The sequence below is a fragment of the Barbus barbus genome (genome assembly GCF_936440315.1).
Source record: "Barbus barbus genome assembly, chromosome: 45".
Taxonomy (NCBI): Eukaryota; Metazoa; Chordata; class Actinopteri; order Cypriniformes; family Cyprinidae; genus Barbus; species Barbus barbus.
The window spans coordinates 22,778,294-22,792,504 of NC_136723.1; the positions used below are offsets into that span (position 1 = coordinate 22,778,294).

The 14,211-nt window shown below is 39.2% G+C and overlaps 1 protein-coding gene across 1 annotated transcript in view; it reads left to right on the forward strand.

Moving 5' to 3' along the window:
- LOC306863874 (zinc finger SWIM domain-containing protein 6-like) overlaps nt 1–9,966 on the forward strand; it is a 78,277-nt gene extending 68,311 nt beyond the window's left edge. The window contains exons 10-14 of the mRNA XM_079407446.1: nt 560–695; nt 4,783–4,940; nt 5,915–6,078; nt 6,168–6,249; nt 7,101–9,966. Coding sequence (XP_079263572.1) covers nt 560–695; nt 4,783–4,940; nt 5,915–6,078; nt 6,168–6,249; nt 7,101–7,963 — 1,403 coding nt within the window. The 3' untranslated portion in view covers nt 7,964–9,966. The remainder of the gene's footprint in view (nt 1–559; nt 696–4,782; nt 4,941–5,914; nt 6,079–6,167; nt 6,250–7,100) is intronic.
- Nucleotides 9,967–14,211: the final 4,245 nt, after the last annotated feature.

The following is a 14,211-nucleotide window of genomic DNA, read 5'->3' on the forward strand; positions in this document are numbered from 1 at the left end:
AAAGGTGAATGTGTTCAATTTGACACATTAACTTCAATCTGCAAAGCCAGAAATTAAATAGAAAAATAATGCAATGCATTGAAATTTGAAATGCAATGGTTTATTGCACCTTTAGTCAACATCTAAATAATCTGTTATTTGTTGAGTACCGTATTTGACACATCAGGCTTTTTTTTGGCTCATACAGCGTGATATAATGAAAATTTGGAGCTTAAATTTTTATTCAGAAGTCCAAACGGAGCAAAAGTATGCAATTTGGTGCAGTTGTTAAAGGCCTTTTACTTGTTAAAAAACTAAAAGCTATCAGTCAGATGACAGAAGGCAATGTAGTAGACTGTGTGCAACAAGTTTTTCAGCAAAGTTTGATCATGTTGATTATTTAGAGGCCTTGCGTTTTACAAATGATAGTAGGCTTTTTAGGGTTAAAATATCCGGGGGGACCTAAAGTAAATGTAAAAATTGGCTGACAAAAAATTTGGGAATCCCTGATTTAAATAAGTAAATGCAATTGTTCCTGTATGTTTTTGGGTGCATGAACGGGTGTGTTTTTCTCTTGCAGGTGGACCCTACAGTGGTTTGGGAGAGCTCATCTATAGAGAGAGCGTTCCGATGCACACGTTTGCCAAGTATCTCTTCACATGCCTCCTACCTCACGATGCCGAACTGGCATACAAAATTGCACTGAGAGCAATGCGGTGAGTTTCCACAGGCCGCATGGGCGACACACTGCTGCCAAAACCATCACGTTCACCTAAAGTAATGAACACGCCCACGGCTGTGGCTTATTTTCCCCTCGCGTCTCTTGTTTTTACCGTCTTTACTCACCCTGAGAAGGCACGGTTACGTCTTCGCTGATTCTCAGATGTGTGTGTGTGTGTGTGTGTGTGTAGGGCGTGAGGTTATCTGGGGCACCGTTTAATCAAAAGGGACCTTTTGCTTGGAAAACTGTTAAATAATTCATGGCCACTGAAAATGAGTTTTTGAAAAAGTGTGAATAATAAATATGTGTCGTTGAGTCTAATTTGGGCTGCAGAGGTAACGCAGAGCACTCCTTTCACCCCACACTCCCCCTCGACTCCTCAAGCGCATTTGTGGCCGTTTGTGTATGCGCACTTGTACAAACCCCGTGTTAGCAACAATTTTACATTATCAGCAGCAGTTATTCATGCGCCTTTACAAAACCTGTTTAATGCATATTTTGAATATTTAAATAAGGTCTTTGTCAGCATATACATAACTCATTCATGAAACACAAGCAGAAAGAAAATCGTTCTTTCAACTATTCTTGAGTAAATTGACATTCATTTCAAAGCAACAATTTAAGCTTAGTTTTACAAATTATTAACACTGAAATCAGTTCTGCTTGTTCTTATGTACATTTTCGCATGTACCAAAGTAGCAAATTTAATATATGCACAAAATTAACGATATATATTTGGTTTTACGAATTAAGAAGCAAAACTGATTTCGGTGGTAATAATTCATCAAACTAAGTGAACATTGTAGTCTTGAAACAACAAATATATAAATAAATGCAAATTTATGTAATTTACCCAAAAATGACACACAAAAATTTCAATTTCCAAGTAATGCATGTTTCCATTCAAATTGATATATTCGCTTCAAAGAAAAAATTGGTTTAGTTTTACGAATTATCACTTCTGCTTGTTTTTATATAAATTGTTGCATTCATCTAAGTATAGATGTTTCCATCCAAGTTGTAAATTTAATTTACACGTAAATTGATAATTGCGACATATTTAGTTTTGCGAATCAACACAAATCCGTTTTGCTTGTTCTTATTCAAATTGTCACATTCACTTAAATATAGATGTTTCCATCTAGGTTGCCAATTTAATGTATGCGCAAAATTGGAATTTTGCATAAATTGATGTACTCACGTATTTCAAAGCAACAGTTTACGTTTAGTTTTACGAATTAACACCGAAATCAGTTTTGCTTGTTATGATGTAAATTGGTCCATTCACTCGAGTATTATGTTTCCAACCAAGTTGCAAAGTTAAACTGTGCGCAAAATTTGGATATCGTAAAAAACAGTTTGCGATAAAACGGCACTTCCAACCCATGTGTTCAAGCAAACTATGCTGTCATTTTCAGGCAAATTGGTGCAAAGTAGAAATGAAAGTGAGAGGTAATAGTAGCCAGTCATCTGAGTGTGACATGACCTGATGAAAACTAGCTGTGAACGTTTTTGCAAGAATGATTCACTGAAATTTTGTTAGTTATGCTTGTGTTTCTTAAATGAGTGTCGATGTGCAACAGAAATTCTTAAACTGTGTCCTAAATAGGTGTCATGCAATAATTGGTTGATCCACACTGAAAGCAAAAATGATGTGCAGCGCGATCACGGCCAGTCCGAATATATTTAATGCTTAATATGCAGTTAATCGCAGTGGACTTCACTGTGAACATCAGTGTTATCTTTGATCGTATGTTGCTTTATGGCTGGTTCTGGCAGGGTTTCCAACTTCAGGCTGGTCCAACAGATTTATATAAACATCTTGTCATGGATTTCCTCTCATATGTTTTATTAATTTTCCTTTTTTGACCAACCCACATAAAAAAATCCAAATCTGTATGGTATTATATTTTGATTGGATTGTGTTTAACGGGGGATTTGCAGCTAAGGATACCGTATAAAGTCGATGGTATCAAACAAAGATCCACATCAATTTAGCCAGCGCAGGAGCTTCGGGCTCAGTATTGACGTTCTCTATAAAAAGACCGTGGCCTCCAAATAACTGCTCTCCATGGCATTGGCTCAGACGAGGGCTGATCTCCTCATACTACAATTCCCTTTGTAGATGGCTTGGTAATTAGCTCCATGCCAGGACATGGTGCTTTGACACATTTGCGCTGCACTGGAGACGAAGGACGAAATCCTGCTCCGACATGAATATGCGTGATCAGATCATTTTTAGTTGCATATGATCGGAAAGCCAAGGTAGCCTCAAAGCCATCAAAGATGCCCAACATGCAACTAACGGCCAATTTACAAGATCATATTCGACATCTGCACATAATGAGGATGTCAATTTTGTAAGTGCACAGCAAAAATATGCTCCTATTAAGATCTCTGAAGTTCATGTCACGATTCAAACAGGGTCGAATCCAGTCAGATGCGCCTGTTGGCCTCATTGTAGTATTTCAGAAGCGTAGTGAGTGTCCAGACAAACAGGATATTCAGTAATGGGGTGTGTGTAAAGGCCGCGGGCCGCCTCCAGGCTCATGTTAGCTGGCTAAAACAATACAGCAAAACCTCTGTTTGAGAACGACACACTGTCCTTTCCCTGAGGAAACTTCTGCTGTGGTTCTAGAGCAGGTGAAATATTCAGTATTGTCTTGTTATACTGTATTTTATTATTTACATCCATAAATCAGTCCTTTCTTGTCAGTTAATAACATTTTAATAACACAATTTTTTTTTTTATAATAATAACCTGATATATATAGTAATAATAAAGTGAAAGTCTATGCATTTACATCAGTGTTAGATGATGAATGCATAATTTTTTTATTAAAGGGAACCTATTATGCTCCTTTTTACAAGATGTAAAATAAGTCTCTGATATCATGATGCATGGCATGCTATCACAAACTTTATAAGTCCCACTCGTGATTTATGAGCTCAACAAACTCAAGCAATCACCTCACATTGCTTTCATATGCAACTTTTAACCACCACATTCCTATTCACGATCATTCATGAAGGCAGCACCAGTGAAAACAGACAGAGATGATGGTAGCTTTAGCATCATTGGCCTTACAGAGTACCAAGAAGCTCTTTCAGAAAGGCAATTTGGAAAACAAACACGTGATACTTACTTTGTCTGGAGCAGGCGCTCGTGCACAAAGCGTTGGTATTGTTCCCTACACGTATTGCGGACTTTTCCAGGACATTTCCTTAGACAATGAAACTTAACCCCACTGCCCTCAGTGGCTCAGATGGAGGGAGTCTATGGAGACTCCTCGTTAGTGCATCCCAAAACACAGGCAAATTCACTTTCTGACAGCAGGTGGCGCTTATAGAACAGCAATAACAATATAGTGTTTCCACTGCTGTACACCGCTCCGTGCTTATAAACACTCATTTAATACTGTATGTATTTTACAGAGGTAAGAGGAAAAGAAAATGCCATCAAAACTTTTCTGAAGACAGTTCTCCTCAGAAATACATTCAAATACCCCCACCCCAATTCAGTATTTATGGTTTTCTTCCAGTATTTCGAGCAACTATTCTCTCCTCTTCGTGTCCGTCTTCAGTGCATTTTTGTAATATCATGATGATCACTACGTTTGTGTTACCAAATGGTGTCTTGTCAGTAATAACCTTCCCGCGCGGTATATGGGCCATTTTTTATTACTGTCACATGGTGTGACGTGCCGCCCTGCAACAGCCCAGTAGTCTGCACTGGACGCCACAAAGCGACTATTGCAAATAATTTGATTAGAATCATGCATCAGTTTTACTGCCGGGGATTTGTCATGTTGCACAAGCACCGTATTGTATACTGTATTTTTCCGCATCATGCCGGGCCGCTTGCGTCCAGTGTAGACACGTGTCATCATTGCTGTAGGAAAGGAATTCTTGCCTTTTCGTGCACATTAGTTGGACCAGCCTGAAAAATAAATTTTTACACATTTACTGTGCAACATTTACTGTCCACATACCACTGTCATGTGTTATTGATGATTGACTGTACTCCTCCACAGGATGTGGTTTGGAACTAACTCTGGTGTTAATCTTTTTTTTGTTCGCAGGTTACCAGTGTTGGAATCCATGGCTCCTTCGGGCGACATGTCCCGGCATCACCATATAGTATCAGTCGTCCCCAATCGTTATCCAAGATGGTTCACCCTCAGCCACATCGAGTCCCAGCAGTGTGAGCTGGCCTCCACCATGCTCACTGCAGCCAAAGGTTAGCACGTTGCATTCGCCAGCGCGTCCATCACTCACGCACAGGCTGCAATTACCCTGACAATAGCAAAATCCGTAAAGTCAAATCTGCATTCGTCTCCTCGTTTTGGAGAAACGAGACGCTTGGAGAAGTTGCAAATTCACAGCACTATTTTTAAGATCTAATCTCACCGCAGTGCAGAGAAGCTGGAATCAGAGGAAATCAACAAGCTTTTGAAGGTTTTCTCAGCGTCTTGCATCACACAAAGCGTCTGGCACTAGTGCTGACTCACGGCTCATTATGCAGCTCTGTGTGTGTGTGTGTGTGTGTGTGTGTGTGTGTGTGTGTGTGAGCATGCACGTGTGTGCATGTGTGATGCAGTGCTGTAGACGGGGGAAAGGTTTCTGAGCGCCTGATGTTTCTCCAAGGTCACTTGTGACTGTTTGCAGTGTTTACAAAAATGGCCAGTCATGTCAAATTTCCATCACTTGTGTGAATCCGTTTATATCCCATGAAATATTTACGAAATATTAAACATTCTCTGTCCTCCCTTGTATTTTTAGTTGAGATGGACATGAAGACCTGAGTAGTCAATGTTTGATCATCTTTAATTAAATAAATAATATTAATTAAATTAATTATATTAACATTAAATATTTGTATACTGACAACATTTAATCATAAATGCATAAATATTATATTTATGTATTATTTATTATTAACATATTTATATTTTATATATAGAAAGAGAAATATGTAAAAATACACTCTATTATATGTTTAATTATTATTTTAAATATTTTGCATTATACATCTAAAATGTATACATATAAAATATATAAAACTCTTTCTCTATACTTCTCTATACTTTTTTGGTCACTGCATAATTTGCACATTTCCATGCGTTATATTTCAGTTTTAATAGCTTTACCATGTAGAAATCATTCGTACAGATGTCTACGTCTTAACGCGTTGTTTTCCTGTGTTGTTTGTAGGTGATGCTCGAAGGTTAGAGACAGTATTAGAGTCCATACAGAAGAACATTCACTCCTCCTCTCATATCTTCAAACTGGCGCAGGATGCCTTTAAGATAGCGACGCTCATGGACAGTCTGCCGGACATCACTCTGCTGAAGGTCTCCCTGGAGCTGGGTCTTCAGGTATCCACTTCTTCATCCATCAGCACACCGTGATCTCTACTTTTAACTGTTTTTACCCATTTCCTTGTGTTTTCTTTTCTAAATCGCAGGTAATGCGTATGACGCTTTCAACGCTCAACTGGCGGCGGCGAGAGATGGTACGATGGCTAGTCACATGTGCCACAGAAGTTGGTAAGTTTGAGCCTTCATCTTTCACTGTAAGCAGATTTTGGCCATTACAACGGTATGATAGCGAAACTGGGTTGAGTAACCTAAACAGCCATGACTTACTTGTTGCCTGTGTAAAATTGCAAAAATTGATTTAAAAATACAATAAATAATTCAGTTTATTAATGATAAAATAAAAAAGATTTTTCTATCATCAGGTCTTTGCTGGTTACAAAAAAAGCAATTAGGTCTAGTCAGTCTAGGCCTCACCTTACAGTGATTTTACCACGTTGTGGTAGTGAAGCAGAGTAAAATTGCATTTTGATTAAAAAAAAAATACTGTTCAAGAGTTATTCAGTTTATTAATAGTCAAATAATATAATGTAATGATTTAAATCAAAACAGTAAAATAATACTAATCATTGCATAGCCATTGCAAAAATTATAATAATAATAAAAAAATTATAATGGATGCATCACTATTAATTTTATGAATTTAATATTAATAAAAAGTATTATAAATATATAAAAAATAAAAAATATCTAAACGTATATAAATATTATATATACATATAGTATAATTAAAAATATTAATATACTATGAATTAAATAATAAATATGCATGTGTAATGCATCTTACATTTAAGTTGTGCAATTGTTTAAATTAAACAAAATAATTAAAAAAAATGCTAATAATTACTTATGACATTTCGAGTAAAAATATAATTTATTACATTTTGATGAAATATTATGAAGACTTTTTTATGTGCTCTGACAAATTGAGCACAGCACGAGCATGTATAAAGTAAGTAAACAGGGACAGTCTTGTTTTACGGAAATTGAGTGACATTCTGCTCCCTCGTGTGTGTCTGCAGGGGTCTACGCACTGGACAGCATCATGCAGAGCTGGTTCACCCTCTTCACACCCACCGAGGCTACGAGCATCGTGGCCACCACGGTCATGTCCAACAGCACCATCGTCCGGCTGCACCTCGACTGCCATCAGCAGGAGAACCTGGCGAGCAGCGCGCGGACGTTAGCCCTGCAGTGCGCCATGAAGGACCCTCAGAACTGCGCGCTGTCGGCCCTCACGCTCTGCGAGAAGGACCACATCGCCTTCGAGACGGCCTACCAGATCGTGCTGGACGCGGCCACCACGGGCATGAGCTACACGCAGCTGTTCACCATCGCGCGCTACATGGAGCACCGCGGCTACCCCATGCGCGCGTACAAACTGGCCACGCTCGCGATGGTGCATTTGAACCTGAGCTACAACCAGGACACGCATCCCGCCATCAACGACGTGCTTTGGGCTTGTGCGCTCAGCCACTCGCTGGGAAAGAACGAGCTCGCCGCCATCATCCCGCTGGTGGTGAAGAGCGTCAAGTGCGCCACCGTGCTTTCGGACATATTGCGACGTTGCACGCTGACCACGCCTGGCATGGTGGCGCTGCACAGCCGCAGGAACTCTGGGAAGTTGATGTCATTGGACAAAGCCCCTCTAAGACAGCTTTTGGACGCTACGATCGGGGCCTACATCAACACAACGCACTCGAGGCTCACGCACATCAGCCCACGGCACTACAGCGAGTTCATAGAGTTCCTCAGCAAAGCCAGAGAGACTTTCCTCATGGCACACGACGGACACATTCAGTTCACACAGTTCATAGACAACCTGAAACAGATATACAAAGGCAAAAAGAAACTCATGATGCTCGTGCGCGAGCGCTTCGGCTAGTCCGCCTTTGTATGCTTTCTAAGTCAAAAAAAAAAAAAAAGAAACGACAAAAACAATACGAACCACACCGGTATTATGTGTATAGACTTGCGTTTGCGCAAAAAAACGGAAAAAAAAGTGGAGCGTTGTCATGTTGTGGAAGTTTGTGTGTTTCCCCTTTATTTGTGTGAAAGCGTGTGAGAGTATGTCACGACGTTTCGGTTTACACTGAGTATATGTTGTCCAGTGGCGAAAGTCCACACAGCACTCCAGATCTCTCTGTTAAACATTCACAGCCTCAAAGTGAAAAAGAAATATGGCTTTAAACCAAACAACACCTCCATCCTAAGTGACAAGTACCTCGTACGGCTTCAGCTTTACTCCTTCCTGAACCAGTCACACATTACCAGTGTACTAAAGAAGTGTTAGAAACGAGAAAAACAAAAACACGTCTCCATTTTTTGAGTTTCCTTTTCAGTTCACCAGGCTAATTGCGTGGCTTTGCAGTGCTTTTTCGTCCAAAAGCATGTCTCACACACACACACACGCTCTTCAACCCCATTGTGCTTGCGCTTGTGGAAACTTAGCGACTGTCGACATACATCTCAGGGATTCTCTTTGAAAAAAAAAGGAAAAAAAAGAAGAAAAAAATGGTCATGAAAGAATGAGAGGATTTTATTGTACTGTATATATGATAGTATATGTCTGAATATTGAAAAATGTATACGTTAACTAATTTATAAAAAGAATATTCTATGTAATGCAAAATACTTGAAGCTGCAGTACCTTGGTTTGAAACTAAACATATCAGAGGGACTAAAAGCGAGCCTCGGGCTGTGTTCGGAACGGAAGGCTAGCGCGCTGCTTACTGCGAAACAGGCATTATTCCACAATTAACGTTTCACGTGATTTCATGACGTTGCATGTTTAATTCAGTTCATCTTGGAAATGAAACTAGGTGTTTTTCACATTTAATCCAATTTAAAGCGCATTGCATTGCACAGTGTCCATACTACACACTGCAGCCGCAGGAGCAGTACGCTAGCGTGTTATTCCGAACACAGCCGTGCTGTCGGGGCTGGAATCGGGCAGTGAACCTGTGTGCTGGGTATCTATGCAGAGCCACCTCCGATGCACGATCCGAGCGGTACGGGATGCGTTGGCGTAGACCCGACCGCGCAGGGCACCAGTGGTTTGGACGGACACCCAGTGAACCAGAGCAGCAAGCCTTAGCATTAAGAATTGGGAATGCAAGAAACGCAGGCCCACGTGCCTCAAAAAACGCCTAGAAATGTAGATCCAACAGTATCGATGTTAACGCAAACATGCCGAGCGATTGGCCTGACGCTCTTGTTTCTTTCCACAATAATCGAGTCACGACGAAGCTCCATTTTTATGCACAATAACATGTACATGCCTATCTGCTGACATCTTAACTTTGTGCAAGACAGAAAGTTGCTGTGTAGGTCTGACTGTTCAAACGTTTTTAAAACGCTTTTTTGGTTCTTTTGTTTGTTTTTTACGTTTCTTGTTTTTTTTTTTGTCGTTCCTATAGGATTCCTCAACGAAAACAGCCTTCTTTCTTGCCTTGTCTTAACGCTTTAAAATAACCAAACTGGAGTTCTAACTACCAAACTTGTTCGTTAAAAATGAAAGCCAACCGACTTTGGTTACAACTTTACCGTCTTTAATTTGAGCTGAATTTGCTGGTTCTGTGTTCTGTGCTTTAAAAAGCAGTTCTCCTATGTTTTAGGTGCAAAAACATTGTCGAGTGTCCCCTTCCTTAGAGGTATGTCTGTAGCTCTTTTTCTTTTTTTTGTTCGTTTAGAAACAAAACTATCATTTTTCTCCATTTTATTTATTATGAAAGGTAAACGATTGTACTTCTTCACCCGTGTCAACATTCTCATGAAGTTGAATTTAAGATTTGATACACCGATATCAATTTATTTATGTAACTAAATCACTGTTTTATAAACTTGTTAATGATTCAACATTTTTGTTTTAATTAAAATTAGTTTTTTGAGAGGAAGCAAATCATCGAGTCATTTGTGTGCACAACACTCACTTTTTCCATGACTGATTTTCATAGAATGTTCATCTGTTTAGGATATAAACAAATAATAATGAGAAAAATTTACATTTATCATTTATAATACATTTCTTAGACTCGGATCATTTTGCTTGTATTTTTCACCAAATGTGTAATGCATTCTGGAATTAAGAACAAGAAATAATTGTGCATTTTAGAAAATCCTACACATTGGGAATCTGCTTAAAATGGTAGCTATTCACTAGATTTGGAACAAATGGTTAGTATAAATCAGAAAATGCGCTCAGTTTTACGTAAAAGTCTTAAACTATCATTATGGGTTATCCAGCAATCCCTCCTTTGTCTTGTGCTTCTGAGTTAGATCAGCTTTAAGATTTACAGTTTAGTAATTTCCAGATGCCAGTTCTACAAAGACGTGTCCCTCTTGTCTAAACCAAACAGGAAGTGGACAAACGGGCTGCAGTGGAAGATTATGACACTTGCGTTGCTCCTTCACACTGGGATCGGAACGATAAGGTTGACCACAGTTACTCAAAAACTGATCCTCTCACACTCTCGATTGCTTTTATTGGCAAACTTCCAGGAATTACAAGCCAAGAGCTTGAAGCCATTGAGATGTCAAGAACGTGAAGGACTGAACGATGTTAAATACTGCAGGAAAAACTCATTCTCACACTGATAAGGTGGGCAACCTCACACGGTGTAAATTACATTTGTCGTAAATTACACCCCCCCCCCGCGCGATTTTTCCTGAGCATCAACCCAGAACGTGATCCCGGGGCCCCTCCTGGAGATTTGCTTAGGGCCCCCATAACCTAAATGCCCCTGGATAAGGTGCGGTCACTTTTACCATTGTTTTGTGAATTTTCGTGGGCAAATTCCGATCAGGAATCAACAGGATCAGAAATTTCATGTGAAAAAAGTTCATTTAGAAACTGGTTCATTTGGTCATGCAAATTCACCTTGATTACAACAGAAAGCTGCTTGGTTTGAAAGTGAACGTTACTTTAGTTGATTAATATGACCATATGTCCGGTTTCAAAATGCCATGGGATTTGAAATGCCAGCCAGGAACTCGATGCTCTTTTGCCATTCATTCATCACTATTTTATACCTAATTCAATGGTAATGTTATATCATAAATGCAAATATAAAAAAAAAAACGGTATGTCTAAATTAATATTAAGTGACCTTTTATACTAGGGTGACCATACGTGCCATTTTTCCCGGACACGTCCTGGCCAGGATTTCTCTTGGAAAACATGAGGAACCGATGTCATACACTGATCGGTCTGCACATGCAAGCAAAGCCAAATCCTAGATATTTTATGCAATATAGAAATCCTGGCCAGGATGTGTCCGGGAAAAATGCCACGTATGGTCACCCTTTTTTATACACAATATTGTCTGTTTTTGCACTATTCAGCCAACGAAAATAGTTCTAAACAGAGTCGATGATACTTTGTTTTTTGAACAAATTGGTTGTCAATGATTCAGTGACCCATTCATAAAGACATTCTTGTGCTTCGTTTCTGATTGAATCAGCCGTTTTGAAGAAATCAGTTGAATGAATGAATCAATGACTCACTTAAGACTTGCTTCCACCTACTTGCAGTTTTAGTTTCACATTTAGAGTATCATTTCATTTTCTCCCAATATTACATATACTGAACCAGTTAATCAAAGAATCTTTTTAGTGATACAGAAATGACCTCCCTACTTGAATAAAGTTACTGTTTAATGAAAGCACCACAGTTTACATTCTGTAGCTGCACAATAATAGGCTATATTAATTACATTATTTCAGAAGAGGAAAAAAAATCGCACTCTGCCCCTTTTAACTTGAAACAGAAATTAATGTTTTAAAAGAATGCATATGGATGCTTTTCCACATTTGCTTTGGGCTGCAAAAACCACAGAGTTTTGCAGTTTTTCCACCTCTCTTCATCAGCAGAACGGACAGATGGGACGAAGACCTGTGCTGACCGACGCTTTTCACTCTCATTTTGTTACTGAGAGCACAGATGCACAGTCAATCCAAGATGGAGCACTTTGCCCAGACCATCAGCCCCTCAGTACATTTGGAAGGACAAACTGTAATAGCCTCAGCCATAATTCCCATGAAGCATTTTCAGGCCTGTGAGGAGATCTGTTCCTGCCAAAGCGGTGTGGAACAGGAGGCCGGGGGGTTCGGGGGGAGATATCCAAGTGCTTGATTGAAGACAGTGACAAATTCAAGCTTTTCTGTGACTTCAGGCCTGGCACAACATACCACTGACCGCAGACACAGGATCCATGCACTAAAACAATAGCACTGACATTAATGTTTGCTTATATTTACAGTAAAATATTACTTTGTGGTTTAAAATAGTATGTGAAACAGCAGCTTTTCACACTGCGCTAAACTTTGTTGTTCTAAACCCTATGTTTATCCCCGGTAGAGGAAGGTTTCACACTTATGATTTTGAAGCGTATTTAGTGCCGCTTCTTACCCAGGGTTAATCCCGCATTACCCTGCCAAACATGTACAGTGTGAATCGATGCTGTGTTAGAATGCTCCACCTAGATGCTTGGCAACAAACAACCAATCGCTCCATCTTATTCACATGCTTTAGTACAGTAATGGAAACTCGTTTCAATATTTGAGGGTGAAAAAAAAAAAATTCAGTGAAACCGTTTAATGCCTAGCTTTATAGTACAAAAAAATCCATGCATTTGATATTACATTGTATACGAGGATAGAGATATGTGTTCATCCAATCATTGACACAGACGCCGTAAAATATGCAAATGAGAACGTTAACCCAGGGTTTTATGCAGATTCAGCATATGAATATTAAGTGTTAACCCCAGCTAAATTATGAGCAGTGTGAAACATAAAATAAAATAACCCTGGATTTCATTTACCAGAGGGGTTAGAATGACCCTGGGTTAACTATGTAAGTGTGAAAAGCACTTAAGACTAGACAGGTCTTAGACTAAACCAGGGTTAGGCCATTGTTCAATTAGGACATTTAAGTAATTTTATAAACGTGCCTTTGGAAAAAAAACATTACTGGTGTGTATCTAAAGACAAAACAACGGCACTGACATGTTTTAAGATCAGTAAGTGCAAGTTTATTTCAGTTAAAACAGCTCAGACTTTCATTTTAGACTGGGACTAGTCTTAAGCCTTGTTTGTGAAACCGGGGGAATATGTTAAATTGTTGTCACTTAACTTAACCATGTTGCTTGATTAATACAGTGGCATCTAGTTAGCATGTCAGAAATATTATAATTTCTGACAGTTTCTCATTTATTTAGTATTTTTAATGGTTTTGTTTTGCTTCACATGAAATGCACTGTAAACTACCTACACAAATAGCATGCAAAACTTTGAAATGTTTCAAAGATAAGTATGCAAATAAAGGTTTAAGTATGTTCTCCCATTGTTGAATATTTAATTGAGCATATTATTTGATTTAGTTTTATTCAATTCTGCATAATGGACCTTTTGCCCATTTGATCAAATAAGTAGTAAAGAGTTTAAAAATTACAGCTGATATCACATTTGGTTTATTAATCAATCTGAGAGCATTGCATTATGGGATTTGGCCCTGACACACAGTGATCTGGTTGTTTACTTCACATTTTAGCAAATGTATTAGGTCATCTGGGTATTCAATTCATGCAGAAGATCCGCATTTAAACATCGCATGAGCAGTAAGCCATTCTGAGCATACACCCACTGATATTTGAACATTTTTAAAAAATGCATGCAGCTATAAAGCATTAAACGGGTTCCTTTTAAACCTTTCATTGCCCATGAGACATTTGTGAAATTTCCTTTTCTCCAACTCATCGACCAGTGCTCTGAACGGCCGGATAAAGAGATACGGTATCTATTGTAACGGCAGCAGAGCGCTGTACACTTCCTCCTTGGGAGGAAACGCTGGTTGTAAATGTCGTCTGTTGACATGTGTTGCTAACACAGGCGTTTAGTGCTGGGCAGTGGTCAACTTTGATCCTTTATCATAAGACAACCAGACCCAAACACCCTACAATTACTGCAGAGCCAGCTGGGCCGGACAGAACCTCTCACAGCCTCAACAGGAAGCAGAATCCCTGATACAATGAACGACTGCAGCCAGGAACACCACAACCTCCTGCTTTCACAGACACACATCCACAGAAAACTCTCAAAATGCCTCAAAGTACTCCAAGGTCACATAATACA